Source organism: Filicampus tigris, chromosome 22 (assembly GCF_054856515.1).
Source record: "Filicampus tigris isolate MCC_2025a chromosome 22, RoL_Ftig_1.0, whole genome shotgun sequence".
Classification (NCBI taxonomy): domain Eukaryota; kingdom Metazoa; phylum Chordata; class Actinopteri; order Syngnathiformes; family Syngnathidae; genus Filicampus; species Filicampus tigris.
Window position 1 is genome coordinate 5,926,801 of NC_141238.1, and position 17,711 is coordinate 5,944,511.

General features: G+C 46.2%; 3 protein-coding genes across 15 annotated transcripts in view; 1 reads left to right on the forward strand and 2 right to left on the reverse strand.

Annotated features, from left to right (window-relative positions):
* On the reverse strand, nt 1-8,046 carry LOC147126651 (uncharacterized). Its single transcript, XM_086022485.1, has 3 exons — nt 1,894-8,046; nt 1,219-1,742; nt 1-512 (listed from the first exon to the last, which is right to left on the reverse strand). Exons 1-3 carry the CDS (start codon nt 1,917-1,919, stop codon nt 142-144), a joined length of 921 nt encoding a protein of 306 aa, XP_085878611.1. The 5' UTR covers nt 1,920-8,046; the 3' UTR covers nt 1-141.
* Nucleotides 4,873-17,601, forward strand: prrt4b (proline rich transmembrane protein 4b). Of its 3 annotated transcripts, none has more exons than XM_086022470.1 (4): nt 4,873-5,349; nt 8,352-9,279; nt 11,178-11,273; nt 12,755-17,601. In XM_086022470.1, the coding sequence occupies exons 2-4, from the start codon at nt 8,397-8,399 to the stop codon at nt 14,740-14,742; spliced, it is 2,967 nt and encodes a 988-aa protein (XP_085878596.1). In that variant the 5' UTR covers nt 4,873-5,349; nt 8,352-8,396; the 3' UTR covers nt 14,743-17,601. The 3 variants fall into 3 exon arrangements, with proteins under 3 accessions (XP_085878596.1, XP_085878594.1, XP_085878595.1); XM_086022468.1 differs by having other exon boundaries at nt 4,873-5,111; XM_086022469.1 differs by having other exon boundaries at nt 4,873-9,279.
* The window catches only part of impdh1b (IMP (inosine 5'-monophosphate) dehydrogenase 1b), a 16,097-nt gene continuing 13,671 nt past the window's right edge, over nt 15,286-17,711 (reverse strand). For all 11 annotated transcript variants that reach the window (XM_086022476.1, XM_086022475.1, XM_086022477.1 and 8 more), the window contains one exon: nt 15,286-16,469. In XM_086022476.1, coding sequence (XP_085878602.1) covers nt 16,448-16,469 — 22 coding nt within the window. In that variant the 3' untranslated portion in view covers nt 15,286-16,447. The remainder of the gene's footprint in view (nt 16,470-17,711) is intronic.

Below are 17,711 nucleotides of genomic sequence, written 5' to 3' on the forward strand. Positions count from 1 at the left end.
TATTTTTAACATTTATTTCTAAAACCACAGTGGAGGTTTCATGCCAGCAATTCCAGTTACAAACATATTTTTACTAAATAGTGCATGTATAGAGAGGGGTAAGCGGAATAGAAAATGGATGGATGATGTAATAAAAACTGCTTAATGTACATTTGGGCTGTGAGGAGGCGTGCTCAAAGGCAGCGAGTCCAAGAAGCCCTTCAGCGTGTGTTGGTACTCCACCGGGTGGCATCGCATGTGCGCGGCGTGCTTGGACGCCTCCCACTTCCTGCTGTAGACGGCCACGCCCCTGCGCCGCCACCCGGCCACGATGGCGTCCAGGGCGTCGGCGTCGCACAGGGCGTCGTCCTCGCTGGAGAAGAAGAGCGCTGGGGCTGTGACGGGGCTGTTGGCGAACACTCGGACGGCGCGCTGGTACACGTCAGCTGTGCTGCCTTTGAAGAGCCAGAAGTACAACATGGCCGTGCTCTTGATGACACGCTCCAGGAGGGGCGCCAGCGTCCTGCCCAGGCCTGGAACATAGAATCAGTGCATCAATCAAAATCATTCCAGTTTCTGTTTGTAATATTTTTCACAGTAATGTTTGATCATCTTCAAAGATGATAAAGAATATATGCCTGTGACTAGCGTTATATTGCCTGTCTGCCGTTTGGGTTCAAGCACCCATTGCTTGAAGGGGTTATAACACTGCAACACTAATGCTATTCGCTAGCTAGCCCATCCGCAGCATTTCCCATTATGTGTTAGCATTACGCTAGCAGGCTTTAAGGCAGTTATAGTCTTGTAAGTCAAGGCAAAAAAAAAAAATGGCCAAACGACAGCTTGAATCTAAAAAACAAAAACTCTTCCGACTGTTTTTGTGTCCCACACTGACAGGAGTGATACAAATAGTGAGTAACCTGATCCCCAGGAGGTCCTTGCTTACCTGTTGCCCCTGCTCCGAGCCACTTTGAGTCATACCTTTGCTTTGCCAACAGCAGATGTTTTAGAATCTGACTGTACTTTAGTGCCCTAGGCTAACAAAGTAGAGCATTGGGTTACCATAGTGGGTAACCTGATCCCCGGTGGGCCCTCGCTCACCTGTTGCCTTCTTCTCCAAGTCACCTAAAAATCAACAGGGTCTTGGCTTTGCCAACAGCAGTACAGAAGAGTGTTCCGTGTGTCATACACTAACACCTATGGGTTACCTAACCTGATCTCCAGCGGGCCCTTGCTCACCTGTTGCCATGTGCTCCAGGGTGCCGGCTACCAGGCTGTCGTAGACGTGCCCCACGACCCGGCGGGGCAGAGTGGCGTGCTTGGCGTGCCCGTGGGCCACGTGGACAAGCAACTGCGTGAAGGTGTAGCCCCCGATGGACGAGGCGTACACCAGAAGGGGCCGCTCAGCTAACCCGGGCGCCTCCAGGACCTCCAACACCTGCAGCCCGTAGTCCAGCCCCCAGCGGGGCCACAGGAAGTGCATGACGCCGCTCCGCACCAGCAGCACGTCCATTCCCCGCTCCAGGAAGGGATCAAAGTACTTGGCCGCCGCCCCCGGGTGGGCCCCGAGCCACGAGAAGAAGAGGAGGAGGGGCCGAGGCGGGGAGGCTTGTGATGGGATAAGAGTTGCATGAAGTGGGTCATGGGTGGCGGAGGAATTGGTTGAAGGGTGACACGCCTGGTAGTAGGTGATGCCTCTACTGATGGGCAGGCTGGTGAACCTGCTGTCGGGTTGGGGAGGGGGCGCCCCGGTTGTAAACAACCTTTTGGGAAAACAGAATTAAAACACGCATGACTGGATTCAAATGCAGCACTCTATTAACGTCAGCATGACCTATTTTCAGCCAGTACACAGAACGATCGAAATACCTACATCCGTATTAAATAGAAAAATTAAAAAAATAAGTATATTACCCGGTGGTGAGTGGCAGGTTGCCCATGACGTGTCCGCTTCAGAGCTACCTGCTGCTGGCTTGTCGTCGTCGTGTCCAGCCGATGGATGGAAGAGTGCAACCGGGATGGAAACTGCGCCGGCGACTCTTTCTACCCCCCCCCACCCCCCCGACTCCCTTCCGCGCATGCGCGCTCCCGCTACCACGCTAGGTTGCGCGCTGGTCTCCAAAAAAAAAAAAAGAGAGCTACTGCGCAAGCGTCGACTCCCATCGATCACTTACACAGTTAAATAGGGTCTGCAGCATTTGAATTGGATGACGCTTTTATCCTGCATGTCCTGTATTTATACTCCTGCATCTATTTATTTATAGTCGAGATAAGCCAGTGGAACAAGTTGTGACAGCCTTCGTCTAAATACAGAGACGTGAAGGTCAAAAACCGGCTGGAATGCGGCGCCGTCAGGTGACTGCAATACACCAGTTGGCCACTTGATGGCGACAGAGTAACGCTAAATCGCGACACGTCAGTCACAACCACAGAACCATTTTAATCGGGATTAATAAAGATGTTATGGATTTGTGGTCATTATAATTTTAAATTAGAGAATATTAGTAGATATTGAATCTAAAAAATATTAAATACATTGGGGAAATAAAGACGCTGTGTTGAAACTGGACTAAAACAACCTTTTATTTGCATTACACATCTATATCAGTAACTATAAAAAAAATTAAATATATTGAGCTAAATTTTCAGGGTGGTAAAATGTATTTATGACATTTTTATATTCTATTTAAAATGCATTGACACCATGTCAGGGTCATAGCAAAGCAACAGAGGGCGCTATTATCAACCTTAAAACTTGCCAATTACAAACATGAGGAAGGTCCATTTCCATGACATGTACACAGAAAAACGGGGCCTCTATCTATACTTTGCACTCCATTTTCGAACCCCCTTCTGAAGCTGGGATCCTGCCCCCTTCGCCCCTCGCATGCTGCGCCACCCACCTACTCCACCCTGGGCTTTTCCTTTTGCCCATTGTTTGTGTGGACGCCTGATTGTTCCAGTGAAAGAGGGTAAAGAGGGGCGCGAGGAACTTAATGGTCATTGCATCACACAGATGCTTAGCTGTTTGGCACAGCTAATCAAATAGTTTGCAGTTCAAACTACAACCACAAAAACATTATTAGAAGTGGACTTCCTAGTGTAAGAACAACACAATATGTTGCGGCCATTATGTGGCTATAAAAAGAGCCACGCTTTCCATGGCCGAGTGAAAAACAATGAAACTTTCTCCATTGTCACGCGAAAGCGGGATGCACGCACACACACACATTCACGCAAACTCGTCCTCAAGAGATTGCATGTCTTAAGGCCGCCAGTCAGACTGGACCAAGGACAAAAAGTCCCGAAAATCAGCAGTCAACTGATAAAACAGGAATATGTGGCAAGGTGCACACGGGATGCTTGGAAAGTCCAATTTGTAAAAGGCTTATTATAGCCATAATTTCATGGTATGCGTGTACACAAATTCGTCTATTTGTATGGTGAAACTAGTTAATTTATGAAGAAATGTACAAAAAAGTAAAAAAAAAAAAAAGCAATGTAAACAAAAGTGAGCAAGACAATACAATTCCTATATTAGTCTGTTAGACATTGATGATGATTAACTCATTCACTGCCATTGACGAATTTACTCGCCATTCAATCGCAGGAACTTATTTATGTTTTTTTCACATTTTTTTCAAACCATAGGGTAAAAGAGGGTTTTTGTTACAATTCTAGTATTTGGGAAAATTTAGGCGGAAGAACAATTTAGCAATGATCACAAAAGTGACAAAAAATAATTGTGAATAGGATAAACATATTTGTGAATGTGAGTAAAATGTTTGGAAAAAAAATGGCAGCGATGTTGATTTTGTTGTTAAAACTCCAGAATTATTCACGAACAATTGCACAAAAAAATGTGGAAAAAATGGTCAAGTAAAGCTGACAAAAAAAGACAAGTCAGAAATTGGCAAGGTTAAAACTAAGAAAATAATTGAAAAAAAATAATTTAACGAAATATAAATGGATGAAAAATCATTTTGCGTAAAAACCTATGAAGGTTACATACAGTATAACATTGCCAAATTTCTACGTGGGAATGGTGAAAAAAAAAAAAAAAAAAGGGAATCTGCATGTTTGCAGGGTAAACGTGCGAGTGTTAAGAATAGCAAGGAGAGTCAAGGTCAAAGATGTTATTAAGCTCATGATGAGCTGATTGGTGGGCGGGGACAGGGGGGGAAAGAGCCCCCACTCAGGAAATTATGCTTTCCTGGTGTGGTTTCAATTCCTCCTATATTTGGGACATTCCAGTGGATCACACGGTCTGCGGAGGATGTGGGACGTTGCTGCAAATGGCGGTTACTACAGTTCACGCCCAACGTTCATGTTAAAAAAAAAAAAACGGAATGAGGTAGAAGGTAAACAGGTGCAATTTGGTAATTACTGAAATCATAAGTGATGGTCAACAACAATTGTATCGTAAATCTAACGTATATTCCAACCATCCATGACTAACACAAGTCTTGTTAATGTAATTGTAAAACAACTTCAAACTTTTATTTTTTCTATTCTTTTATTTATTGTTAATCTGTACATATTTTAGAGGCTGCTGATAAAAATCTGGTCATTTTCTACTTTTAAAAAAGACTTATTTTTAAATATTCCAAAGTTCAACCTGGCCAAAATAAAAAGATGTCATCAGGCAAAAAAAAAAAAAAAAAAATCTTATTTTTAAGTGTTAAACTTAATAAATAAATATATGAATAAAGACAAAAAGACAGTACCCGTTGTTTTTCTCAGATAATGGCAATATCCCACAACTTCTGCCTTCAACTTAAGAGCAGAACTATACTGAAGATGTGCATGTTTTTACCCATTTTTTTTTGGTCATTATTTTGCTCCCCGATAACGACCTTCAGCAAATGAACAATTTGCCCGCTGAGGTGTGACCAAGCGTCATTGTGATGTGCTGAGCGAGGGAAGGGCAGAGGACGGAGAGAGCGAGAGAGAGGAAGAGAGAGAGAGAGAGAGAGAGGAAGAGAGAGCGAGAGAGAGGGAGGTTACAAGTCCATGCAGTCGGACCTACGCTGACACACAGCAACAGAGCCTCTGCTGCAGCGCACACACACACACACTAACACGCTGCTGAGGTGCTTGGGAATTTTGCAGCTTATCCCAAACATCTGCAGGTAAGCCATGCGTTTTGTTCGGAGAAATTGTTTGGCTTGTTGCATGGCAATGACTTGGCATTCGGCGCAACTGCTCAGGCGCGCGTCAGCGAGACGCAGAAAGGTGCTCAAATCCTCGGATTAGCATCACAGGGCTGTCGCAGCGTCTGGAGAGTGTCTACCGGGGGGTTCCGTGTTAGCCGTCACCGGATTTGTTGGCGGCGGCGCAGCGATCGGCAGCGTCGAAGGAAATCAACAGGTTTTGGGGATTTTTGGGAAGGGGGCGGGGTGGGAGGTGCAAGTAGTAGAAGGTGCGGGCATCTGTTGGAGGCGACAGATTAGAAACACTTTGGGAATTAATCTGTCAATGCTCTTTAAGCCGAAGGAGAGGCGCACGGCAACGTGACAACGCATGACATTGCACTGGAATCGGCTATTTCAGGGCGAGAACGCCGGGCGCTCGATGTCGTTATGGAACTATTGAGCGGCTCGTTATCGTGTCCGTTTTTAAAAGAACTCGTCGGCTCATTTTGTTGACAAACAACGCTGCTGTTGCAGTTTTTCCCGCCAACTATACTGTGCGCAAGAGCGGTAAAGTGGAGGTTGAGCCAAGAATTTGCCAGGTTCTGACAGTATCAAAAATGGACTATTCAGAATCACCAATGTGTAAGGTTTGAATGGGTTAGCAACGACACAAATGTTTGCCAGCTTCTGATGCGGTATCAGGGCGGGATAGTGGTGTCGGTGTCAATCCAAGTATTTTCCAAGTTATGACATAGCATCATAGCCGGTCTAAAGTTAGCCCATGAATTTGCCGGTTTCGCACATCGTCTCAGAAGCGCAACGCCGCAAGTGAAGTGATTCACATCTTTCACACTGAATTTCCTTAACGAAATCAATGCAACGGTAGACCCGGGAGTTTTTGGTCTACTGCTAACGACAACTTCATTAGATGACCTCATTTCAATGAACCGGTCAGATGGTGGGCTAGACTCAACTCCAAGCAAGATTGTTTTTGGACCATTGGAAATTTGTCGGAAGGTTAACAAGTTCTTGTAATGGCCTTGCACACCACTCTACTATCAGCATAGCTAAGTGCTGTTTCTTTGTGAAAGACCGCTGTAGGGTTCATTTAGATAGTCCAGACACACGTTGGAAAGCCGGGGGGGGGGGAGTGTTTGCACACTTAATGAAAGCGACTCCGGCAGCAAACGTAGTAGACAATCAGACGGACTACAGCACAGTTGACTCTCCCGGACTGAGAATGTGACAACGGCATGTCAATGATGTCTCGCTCGAACCCTCCGCCGTCCTTCTGCTTCTGCTCTGCTCGGTTGAGCAGCATTACACCATAATGGAAGGGAGGCCTGTAAATTCTCACCGGCTGCGCTCTTTTTTTACGGTTCCTGTCCATTTGCTCCGCTGCCTGTCACGGGAGACAATGCCTTGATTTAAGGGGTAGCATTGGATGATGTGACAAGTTAAAAGGCCGGATAATGGCACACTGTGCTGTTGTTTTGCGGGGGTCTCGGTGGCTAGTAGCATGCCAATTTAGCTTGCTGCTACTTTGGAGTGATTCTTGTATTTTACTACAATTTGTAAGAATTAAAAAAAAAAAAAATGTAAATAAATTCCTGGGATTGAATGGCTGGACTGTGAAAAGGCGAGTAAATTCGTCAATGGCAGTGAATGAGTTAAGGATGTGGAATACAGTTAAAGACTTTCACGTCAAGCTTCTAGAATGATTTTGAAAATCACAACGCAAAGTCTAGAAGGTGACCAACCATGAGGTAGTAGAGAACAAAGCTATTTTGGGGTAGCTAACCAATTAGTTTTAAGAGTAAATCATTTTGCAATAATAAAATAGAGTCAACTCTGGACCGAGTTGGTGACAGCAAATGACCTGGAAGTGGGCCGAATAACCGAATAGTAAATATTGTTTCGGGTATTAAGGAAATCTATCAGTGCTGTTTTCGGTTACAGCTAGCAACAAAAAAAAATCTCTTTAGTGAACGTGTTAGAGGAGACTGAAAAAAAGTTAGCAGCTAGCTGTTGAACATTGTCAAGCTAAAATACACCGAGGGACAGTCCCAACATGCAAAAGAGCAGACAAAAAAACTAATAACGGCATTAATAACAACTAGACAGTTGGACAACAACAAGGGAAAGCAAGAGACCGACTATCTGGGAAGGGAAGGCTCATTTCGTGCAGAGACACAACTGGGAAATAACCCCAAACACCACCATGTATTGAGAAATCTGCAAATTAAAGAATTTCACGTCTGACGCAAGTTTCCTATTACCACACACACAGGCGCGCGGAGTGAAAATGATCCTGACGCGTGAAATGTGAGATAACGAAACAATTGATAGCCTCAAGCATGTAAATAATGGATAAACGATGAGAAGATAATTTGCCCAAAAAGTCAAGCGAAAATGACATCTTTCCCGCTATCGTGTCCAGTATAAATCCAAAAGTGTGTCTGTGTGGGCGCGCCAGAGAACAGCGTGTGTGGGCGCACAAAAGGCAAGATGCCCTCAGACGCTCATCTGTGTGATCTTTGCACGCATTCAAGTCATCCGTAGCGTGTAGGTGGGCTGCTTGCGTGCTAGCACATGCGTCGAAAAACATCTAGGAGATTCTAAAAGTAGTGAGTGTGTGGGGAGCATGAGTTTGACACCCCCACCCCCCAACCCCGCCTTCCTCGGTAGTCATGCTGTGGTCCGGATTAAAGACTTTGAGCTCTTCTAATGGGGAATTAATTTTGTTAAGGTGGAATATTGGCGTTTTCTCTCCCAAGCGAGGATATAAACACACTAAAGCTTTAGAGCCAGCAGGGTGGGAGCGAGAAAAAGGGTGAGCCGGGAGTTTAAAAGGGGTTGGGGGGGGGGACAGGTTGTTGTTCTCGCAGGGGGGAAATTCCTTTGGTCCCCTCAGCTTTTCACTGAGGCAACAGTCCAGTAACTTTGAACCGCCAAAGAAAAAGGAGGTCCCTTAGCCTATACTTCAGCTGGACAAACCCCCCCCCCGCTATATTATGATTGAAGTCTGAGAAGGTAACGCAACGTAACGTAAATAATGACCTTAGCAGCTAAAAGGAACCCACTAATTGAAGGAGTCCGAAATACTTAAGTGGTTTATGGCGGGTGAAAGCTTTTAGAGCCTGCAAAGTCCATCAGTCGCTCCAAGGGACTGGCAAATAGATTGATCTGGACTTTGAAAAATGTTCGTCTCACGCGTGTCCTGTTCTTGTTTTCTAGGTCATTTCCCAACATGTAACCGATTCACCAGGCACCGACGACAGCATGCTTCGCCTCCACCGGACCTTGGCCCTGTGCTTCTGGTGTCTCCTCCTGGTTCACAAGCAGGCCTCAGCTGACGAAGAAGGGATCTGGGGACCAACACCTTCCAGAGAAAAGCCGCCGCCCCTAAAGAAATCCGGCTCTTACTGGTGGACCCCGAGCCTGCCGAAGCTCCCGTCCCTTCCTTCGCTACCGTTTCGTCTGCCTTTTTATCCCGCCGGGGCTAAAAGCGAGCCCGCAGAGTCGAACGCAACCGGCCATGAACTGTCAGATTCAAACGATCAATCCGGGTCTGGGGATGGGATCAAATCCGAAGCCTCTACACTTCAAACCAGTTCCACTCAGTTCCTATCCGGGTCTGGGGATGGGATCAAATCCGAAGCCTCTACACTTCAAACCAGTTCCACTCAGTTCCTAAGCGGCGTGACTGAGAAAAGGATGGCAAGTCTTCCTGCGGGAACATCACATTCTCCACACGGCAGGAGTGACAATGGCACACTTGTTGCAACCTCTGCAACACATATCAGAAATAGTCAGAGTCCCACCAGCTCAAGCACGCTGGAACAAAATGGGACACTTAGACACCCATCTAGGTCCACGACACTAGCGTTGACAGTGCAGCGCCTCCCGAAGGGCAACAATGAGTTTTTCCCTAAACGGTCGACAACAATGGCACCAGAAATCACCGTTGAGCCCGACGAGACGACAACAAACCTCGGAATGCGAATCACTCACACCCCGCCCTTGACTCCCCCTGACACCACTTCAGAGGAAGCACAAGACTCGGCAGAAAGTCTCACCACTCAGGGCAGCAGTTTGGGGCCGATCGCCACCATCACCACCACCACCGCTGCCGGCGGAACGGTCACTGCCCCGAAAGCAGAAGGTAAAGCAAGCTAAAGACGATGGTGGCGGGATTCATTGAGGTGATCGATCTTACTTAGACGCGTGTTCAATAAGTGGCTGTCAAAAGGTCTGCATAGAGGTCGGGCTGATCAATGGGCGTTTCTGGCATGTCGAAGACCTTGTTGAAAAGCTGTTAAGTACTATTAGATAGAAGTCTACATCACAATGTTTTCATAGAAGTGGCTTGGAAAGAGAAAGAGTGAAAACGGTTTAAAGACCAAAGTGACATTGAGGGAACATCCTTTCTCTCCAAAGCCCATCCCCCACCTGCAGAGACGGGATCTGTATGCTTGATAATGAGGATATGACCCTCCTCCAGGTACAGACACATCCATCATGTCGGGTTCGAGGTTAGCTGATCAGTCGATTAATCCAAGCCTGTGGGGGAAGGGGAAATTGGGGTCCCTGGACATTTGATAAAAGTGCCCGGTGGTGCTATTTTCCATCACCAACCAAAAGGTGGAGCAGATGAGGGTAAGATCCTGTGATTGACAGGCGATCTGTCCACTGGTGTTGCCAAAAATAAGACGGGATAGATACCAGAGGTGTTTACTGCAAGCAAGTGTCGACGTTGTTTACACTTCAACTCACAACATCGGGATGCATTAGTGGGATGGAATACTGCCGGAGCAACGCCAAACCGCTGTGTCGCTACTTGTTCCGCTTGTGTACAATGTGGCGGGCGGGGAGGGGGGACCACCCCTGATACGCCAGCGTATCAGTATTCTGAGCGCACACTCAGCAAAACCATCCACAGCTCCGGTGGGACCATACGCTCGCCAGCCGCTGCTCACCAAAGCTGAACATGCTCCCACTCCTCCCATCCTGCCCCTCCACCTTTTGTCAGCTTTGTACAAATCCTGACAACCACTAAGCCGCCTTGGCTGCTCTGAAAGATGAAGTGTTTCGACAAGGAGAAGGGTACTCCTTTCAGGAAAAACTGTCATATAACAACAGTGCTTTAAGTGACGCGGTGTTTGAGGGTTACTGAAGACTAAACGTTTCAATTTGAAACACAATCACTACGTGGACCCAGTGGTTAAAAAAACAGAGGTGGGCATTCCGTCAAACTGACGGACAGGTCCGGATGCACATTTAGCTGATGATTGACGAATGATGTTTTTAAAATGACGGACTGACGAACGACGGAAGTGGATTTTCATCCGTCAGCGTAATCATCACTAATCGCGTCTATTTGTGACAGTCCGTTAGTCCGTCATTGACGGACCGTTTGGGGGACGCCTGTTTTTCTGACGTTTTTTGGGATGGACCGGACGGGTGACAATAACGAAACAAAAACGCCCACCTCTTAAAACAAAACAGGAGGATGCAATGAACATACAAAAGTATACACTTCCAATGTTAACAACATAAATTACTGTACATCCACACATATCTCAACGCTGTAAGTTGTGATTTTGACACCTTGGTCCATTTTCTATGACTAAAGACTAAAAATTGGAGTCGTGACCCAATCACTTATAAGATTAGTTAACAATAGCTGGGAGCTGTTAATTTCCATCCAGAGCCATTCAGGACTATTTACGCACTTGTAAACATACACCCATTTTTACAGACAGCTGAATTTTCGCCTGACCAATCCCTGTGGAAAAAATATAGAAATATATATTGTCTAAAATGGTGAAATCGCGTCATGGAAACATCAATGGAATTAGGCTACGGAGCTCCGCACCGCACAAGCGCCATGGATGACTGGCTGCGTAAAAGTGGAGGCCAGGCTGACCCATTTGACAGAACTGGGTTAAGAATCATAGTCCTTCCACGCCGAGTGCGGTGTAGTGTTAAACTATTATTTTCTGCGTGTGTGTCATTTCCCTCTGAAGCCACCCAGAGCTTAGCCCGCTCGTTTCTTTCCAGCTAAGGCGGATCAGGCGGACGAGGAAGGTGCGACGCCTGACGCTTACACGACGGATGTTTCATCGCCGCTGACGACGTCTTTGCCGGGAGAAACTGGTGAGCTTAAGAGTTACGCTCCTTCCCCATCCCTTAAAACTGCTCGAGTCGGCGCCCAATCCGTTAACGAAAGGGAGGTCAGACCTTCGAAATTAAGACGCTCGGGTGTGTTTAATCGAACGCAACGATATACAATTGTAAAAAATACTGTCAATACCATTATTGCCTTGCTATTTCCCTCAAGGGATACGACATGTACAGCTCACGATGAAAATTGATCTCTGGTGAAATACGTGGCCCAGTTCGCAGGAGCAGCTGTAACCCACTTCCTTGGACTGCTCGCTCCAGAATAGCAAAAGTGATTTCTCCAGAAATAGATGCTAAACGTGCCACTTGGTTTAGAGAGACTGATCTTGTTGACAAGTTCAACGTGTGAAGGTGACTCTTCTACAGCACAAAAGTATGGATGGCCTATTTGCCCCGAGAGGCTCAGCAGGTGGATTTCCCAAAGCTGGGAATCAAACCGCCGAAAGAGATACAGCTGGCTGTCATCGTTTTTTTTCTTTCTTTCTTTTAACTACGCACCGCAGATGTGACCGAGTTGCTCCCACAGGAATGTGTCACGTGACCTAGCGGCACGCAGCAGAACCTAAATTCTGCAATCTGTCCTTGCTCTGTGGTCCACCAAACCCGGTCCAGACCGTCAGCTCAGACATGCACTGACGTGAGTGCAAAAGACCGGTCGGGTTTTCCACCCAGGCCTCCCTAGGGTGGCACTACAATCGCCATGGAAAGCAAACACACAGACCAACACGTTTCTGAGCCACGCCTCTTATCAATGTTTGTTTTACCCTCTGGTTGCACTTCCCCCTTATGTGTTAATGTCCCTGGTCTGGCGAGATGACATCACAGCAGCACTGAGGTTCAGCATAAGTCAACTGGGAAAAATCACCAATAAAAAGATGTGAAACCGCATGAGATCTGTTATCGGAAACAATTAGTGGAACTATCTGGTACGCTGACATCTGATCTCTAATGTATTCTCCGTGCATCTATTTTGATGTAATTCCTGCAAAACAACACGAAACCGGCCCAGAGTGAGATTGCCTGTATTGTCGGGTTATTACTCTCGAGGTCTGGGGTCCATTAAGGGAGCCCGGTTCTTGATTGTCTGCGATAAGCCTGCAGCAAATTGACAGATGAGCCCCGCACACGACAGCAACGGATCTCTCCCTCTTCCTACGTCGTAATCAGACCAGCAGTTGTGTGAATGCTGAAAGCACTCAGACGTTATTCTCATTCGTATTCTAATTTTTTTTTGTCCGGATTCAATTCCCGCATAATACATCCGATTTAGACGGTTCCAATTTCAACATGTTCCAAATATTCATGTCTTCTGGGGCATTATTTTCCTCATTTCTACACACCCGGTGTTAACCTGAGTTTGATCACCGACCTGGGCAGCCCTGATTTGTGGGAAGAATAAGGGTCGAATTTAATTGGAAGTTAAGAAAAAACAATGTGTGCTTGCTTTGTTATAGTGACTACAACAGAAGGTTCGCAAAACCTTCAAACAGAGGCCTGGACGTCAAACCTGGCGAGCGGCACTGCCACGTTCCTTCCAGACTGCAATAAAGAACACTCCGGGTCGTGCAACTTCCCAGGCGACTGGGAATCGACGTCAGCGGACATGAAGCCAGCACAAAACAAAACCAGCACAAACCAGTCAAGCGACCCTTCAGCATTCTCATCGCCTCTCATGTTGGTTCCGCTATACACGGACTGGAATAGCGCCATGGCAGCCTGGGGACTGGCCTGGGAGGCACACGTGTATGGCGCCGGTTGCGTCTTCGCGATGCTAACGCTGGCCTCGGCACTCAACCTTCTGTGCTTGCCTCTGCGCTGTCCATCTGGTTGTGGCTATTTTGCTCTGGTCAGCCTGTTCCTACTAGCCGCCGGGGCTACCAGATCCTTCTCCCTCTTGTATGATGCCTACGGCCACCAGGACCGCTTGCCCTCCGCCGAGGCCTCGCTGATGCTCTATGAGGCACCGTTCCCTTGCCTGACGGCGGCATTCGGCTTGGTTTTCCTTCTGCTTTCCATGCGCTCCAGGATGCAGCTCTCCTACTCGGCCTTCCAAAGACCCTGCTTCTTGGCCTGTTTGGTCGCCTTGCACTTCGCTGCCGCCTTCGGTCCGGGCACCCTGCTGAAGTTCTACCGGCAGAAACCACCACTTTGCCTCTTCCTGTCACTCATCTCCCGTGGAGCCTTCGTCGCCCTCGCCACCTTCCTGTCCACTGCTTATTTTGTATTCTACATCTACGTGCGAGCAGACTCCAAGCACATCTACCACCTGAACAACACTTCCCCGACCCCGGCCGAGCGATATAACCGTTGCCCCTTCGCCGAGAGCCGCGACTGGGAGCGTGCGGCTCTAACGGTTTGTCTTTCGGCGCTGTTTTGTTTAGCCTGCGCAGGGTTGCAGCTGTACGCCATGCTCAATGCTACGGGTGTCGCCGGGGGAGAGGAAGTCTTCCGCCCGTGGTGCTGGTGGGCTTTTCAATTCAGCTGCAGACTGTGTGAACTGGGTGTTTGCCTCACCTTGGCGCTGGTAGTGGCACAACCAGTCTACTGCTCCAACCAGCTACCGTCCGCCGGAAGCTGTTGGACAGAACTGCTGGCATCCAAAGCGCCCATCCTGCCAGGGAGCTGCCAGTGGAGCTTAGGCCAGCAGGAGAAACTCGCAATTGTGGACAGGGTTGGCCTCGGTGAGACGGAGAGCCTTCCTCTCTACACTCTCATGGACGATAGACTGTCTAGCAGTCTCAACGGGCTGGACTTCCTATACCACAGCAACCGGGCGCTGGCCTATCGAGATCTTGAAGTAAATTCGGACATTAAAGACTCACAGAAACTTGCAAATGGAGGTGGCGGAGAGCCGTCAGGTGGCTCTTCCTTCACAAGTGACTCCACTACAGACCTAAGGCCGCCATCGCCCATCGACCTGCGTCGCAGCATTGACGAGGCCCTGTTCGGCGAGGCGCTTTTTCCCATGAGCCTCTTCAACTCAACCACACCCACGCAGAGCAGCGACTCATCCATAAGCAACCACCGTGCACTTCCCAGCCTCCGCCATCCCCGCTCAGATGATCTTGGCCTTTACCGGACCTCATCTTGCGCAGACATAACTTCGAAAGCGGGGGAGATTATAGTCGGGGGTCCTCCGTCTCCATCCCTGTCCTCTTCCAGCTGCTCGTCTCCCGAGCGCTGGAGGGGGAGCTCCTCGTCCGGCTCCCCGTATCGAGCGTCCACTGGGGACTCATCACTGGTCCTCGGCCCAAGTCCGGAAGCACAAGCTCGGCAGCAGGGCGACCCGCAGAGGCACTACCAAACGCTGGGCGCCGCCTCGCAGGAGAGCCTGGACCTGGATATGTCATCCGAGGCCGACCGATATGTGCAGGAGGAGTTTATGAGCGCTTGCAGACAAATCGACGTGCTCAGCATCTGCAGCGAGACCATTGATTTGTAATGACTTCATGAGAAGGGAATTCAAAGGGTTTATAACAGCAGCTTCACAAGCGCATGGTAAACTAAGCTGCCAAATAACACTTTCGGTAGGGGCGTCCTTAAAATGGTCATTAGTGAATGTCTATGCGGGTTTAAGTGCCAAAAATGTCCAGAAACAACGGGTAGTTTGTTAAGTTTGACACTTTTCTGCCTAGTAAGTAAAAAAAAAAAAAAAAAAAAAAAGTGTTTATAAAGATTAATAGCCAACATAAATATCTAATCTTATGATGAATACTGTACACCAGGTCATGTTTTCGCATTTGTGTCTTACTTCGCAATTATACTACTGAAGTTCAATTCAACTGGAGCACAGCCTACTGAGGAGACAAGTAAGCAAGCAGCGTCCTCTGCTGGCCATTCCCTTAAATATTTCAACAAGAAATGCTACCCTCTGCTTACTAATTTATATATGCGAAATGCATACTCAGTTTAATAAAGGTTATTTGAAAACAAATTATTGTTCGCGGCTGGCTTGGTTTCCCCGATAAGACAGCAGACGACGACAACAGCTTAATTTCTTTATTCTTTTCACCAAATTGAACAGTTAAGCAGCTTTGCCTCTGCAGAGTGCTTTTAAAACGGTAAACAGGTGGTCTCCCAAAAAACAAATAATCATAAACCTAGTCTTCTCCATTTAGGATAAAAAAATAACAACAAACGTCATAAAGTCTCTATATGGGGAACTCTAAGCATAAATTGTCATCAACTCTTTTTTTTTTTTGTGTGTGCACATTTTCTTTTAGATTACAAGACTTTGTTATTCGAGCCAACCCAGTGCCGGGCGAAGTACTTTAGCTTTAGGTAGAAACTGTGAGGCCTTAGCATAAGGCCACGTCAAATACTTTACATAATACAACACAGCGATACAAGCGCAGTGAGTTGTTTGGTAACAGGTCCTGTCCACCTGTCAAGGCAATTTTCTGGTAAAAAAAAAAAAAAAAAAAAAAAAATACGCATAAATGAGCATAACACAAGGTAACAGCTTGGTTGTTTTGTTTGTTTGCACTAGATTTGGTTTTGACGTTCCAAAAAGAGCACGTATAAATACACTTGGCAGTACGTATACAGTTACAACAAAGCGGAATATAAATTCAACCGCGTTGGGCGTGTGGAAAAAGAACATGCATATCAAAACCCCTTCATCGCTCCATCCAAAGCCCAGAAGAGACTGTACAGCTTTTACAAAATCCACACGTGGAAACATACCTGATTATATTCCGTTTTTTTTTTGGGTTTTTTTTTGGTCCCGTCGTGTTGATATTTGGGCTCATGAATGAGTGGAGCCAGCTTTGCTGATTGTAGGCGGCGCCCGAGGTTCCAAAGTAAACAAGAGAACTCTCCCCGTAAAATAAAAAAAAAAAAAAAAAAAAGCACGTCCACAAACGCAGTACCTCAACGCCAGACTCAAATTTGTCGTCATGGAACGTCTGCAAACCCTGATCGTCCGTGTCTTGCGTGCAAAGCGCCCTCCGCTGTTCCCACACCCTCGGCTTGCGCACGTGATGTTGGTGGAGAGTCAGGTGTGGAGATGAGCTACAGGCGGACGTGGCGGGTGTGTGGTCTTGGAGGTTAATCGTCATTTAAACGTTTGGTCACCATCTTTCTTCTTTTTTTTTTTTTTTTTTTTAAACCTTTAAATAAAGGTGGTATGCTGGCCCATCCGCAGCTCAGTAAAGACGCTTCTCATAACTGTCGAGGTGCAAGGAAACACAATTAGTGCTGGATGTGTCATTTCAACTGCGGTATCCATTTTGTTTGATGGTTAGCTGCCGCATTAAAAGCCACTCAAGCGCATGCAGGACTATTAGGCCATTTTGTTAAAGCTCTAAACTCTAAAGTGTTGCTATTAGTGAGCATGCGGAAGAGGTTCATCGTCTTCTGCTACTTTTGTTAACGGCCTCCCTTGTAGACATGCTGTTAAGCGCGAACATCACATTTTTGAGTTCAAGTTTATTCTTATTTCATCCTGGAGATGACAAATATCAAAAAACTACTTTGGTTATTGTTTGTATTACATTTTGACAAAAAGTTGTCCTTATTAATCCATACAGGGTCGTCCAATTGTCTACCTAGGGGAGCCTTGAATTTTATACATTTTCTCACGACCATGCTGGGATTATTTGGCACAAAAGAAAATTTCCTTGAAAGTATCCATTCTTATTTTATACTACTCATGATTTTCAAAAATAGCATCACAGTTTTCATTAATATCTCTTAGAGCTGGGCAGTATTGTAAGTATTTCATAATGGTTGATAACGATAATTGTTGATTTTTTTTCTTTTTTTTTTTAACTATTCAAAATAGGGAGAAAAAAGGCTGAATTTAGGAAATGTTATTTGAACATATTCCTTAACCTTTTAATAAGTGATCAACGCAACTATGAAAAAGTCAAATAAGTTGGTTAATATAAAGACTAAATAAACACCTTTTTATAAACAATGTGCTTAGTAGGGCTGGACGATATGGCGATGTAAGCATTTCATTTCAGCCATTGATAATTACTCATTTAAAATGAGAAAAATCGTTAAATTGATCAAACATCAAATTATAAACAATTCTTTTCAATTTACTAATGTATGAGCACAACTGTATATTGATATTGAATTACTGTCCAGACCTCTTTTCCTACAGTTGTTTACATTATTTCTAGACTGTCGATGGACACTTACAGGTCTTGATCTTAACACCTGTTCTTTCAACTATGATAGAATGATTTGGCGCTGTCCCATAGCTGTCTGAAAATTATTGTTAAAAGCAAAGTGTATTTGTTTTGCCACGTTCTTGTAATTTCCAGCAATTTAACACAAAATAAAATCACTCAAACTTAAAAATGTGGCTTATTCCGGTCTGTTACATGAATAAATCTGTTTGATTTAAATGGTTAAGCGTAAAGCGCGCTCGGAGCTGATAATGTTGGAAAAAGTGGTACT

Bases quoted from the DNA above. Each gene is read 5' to 3' on its own strand.
- LOC147126651 (XM_086022485.1), bottom strand. From the start codon at position 1,919: ATGGGCAACCTGCCACTCACCACCGG. The intron at 1,743-1,893 runs GTAATATACTTA...TTTTCCCAAAAG, and splicing joins AACCTGCCACTCACCACCGG to GTTGTTTACAACCGGGGCGC. The intron at 513-1,218 runs GTGAGCAAGGGC...TCTATGTTCCAG, and splicing joins CCTGGAGCACATGGCAACAG to GCCTGGGCAGGACGCTGGCG.
- prrt4b (XM_086022469.1), top strand. From the start codon at position 8,397: ATGCTTCGCCTCCACCGGACCTTGGCCCTGTGCTTCTGGTGTCTCCTC. The intron at 9,280-11,177 runs GTAAAGCAAGCT...GTTTCTTTCCAG, and splicing joins CACTGCCCCGAAAGCAGAAG to CTAAGGCGGATCAGGCGGAC. The intron at 11,274-12,754 runs GTGAGCTTAAGA...GCTTTGTTATAG, and splicing joins GTCTTTGCCGGGAGAAACTG to TGACTACAACAGAAGGTTCG.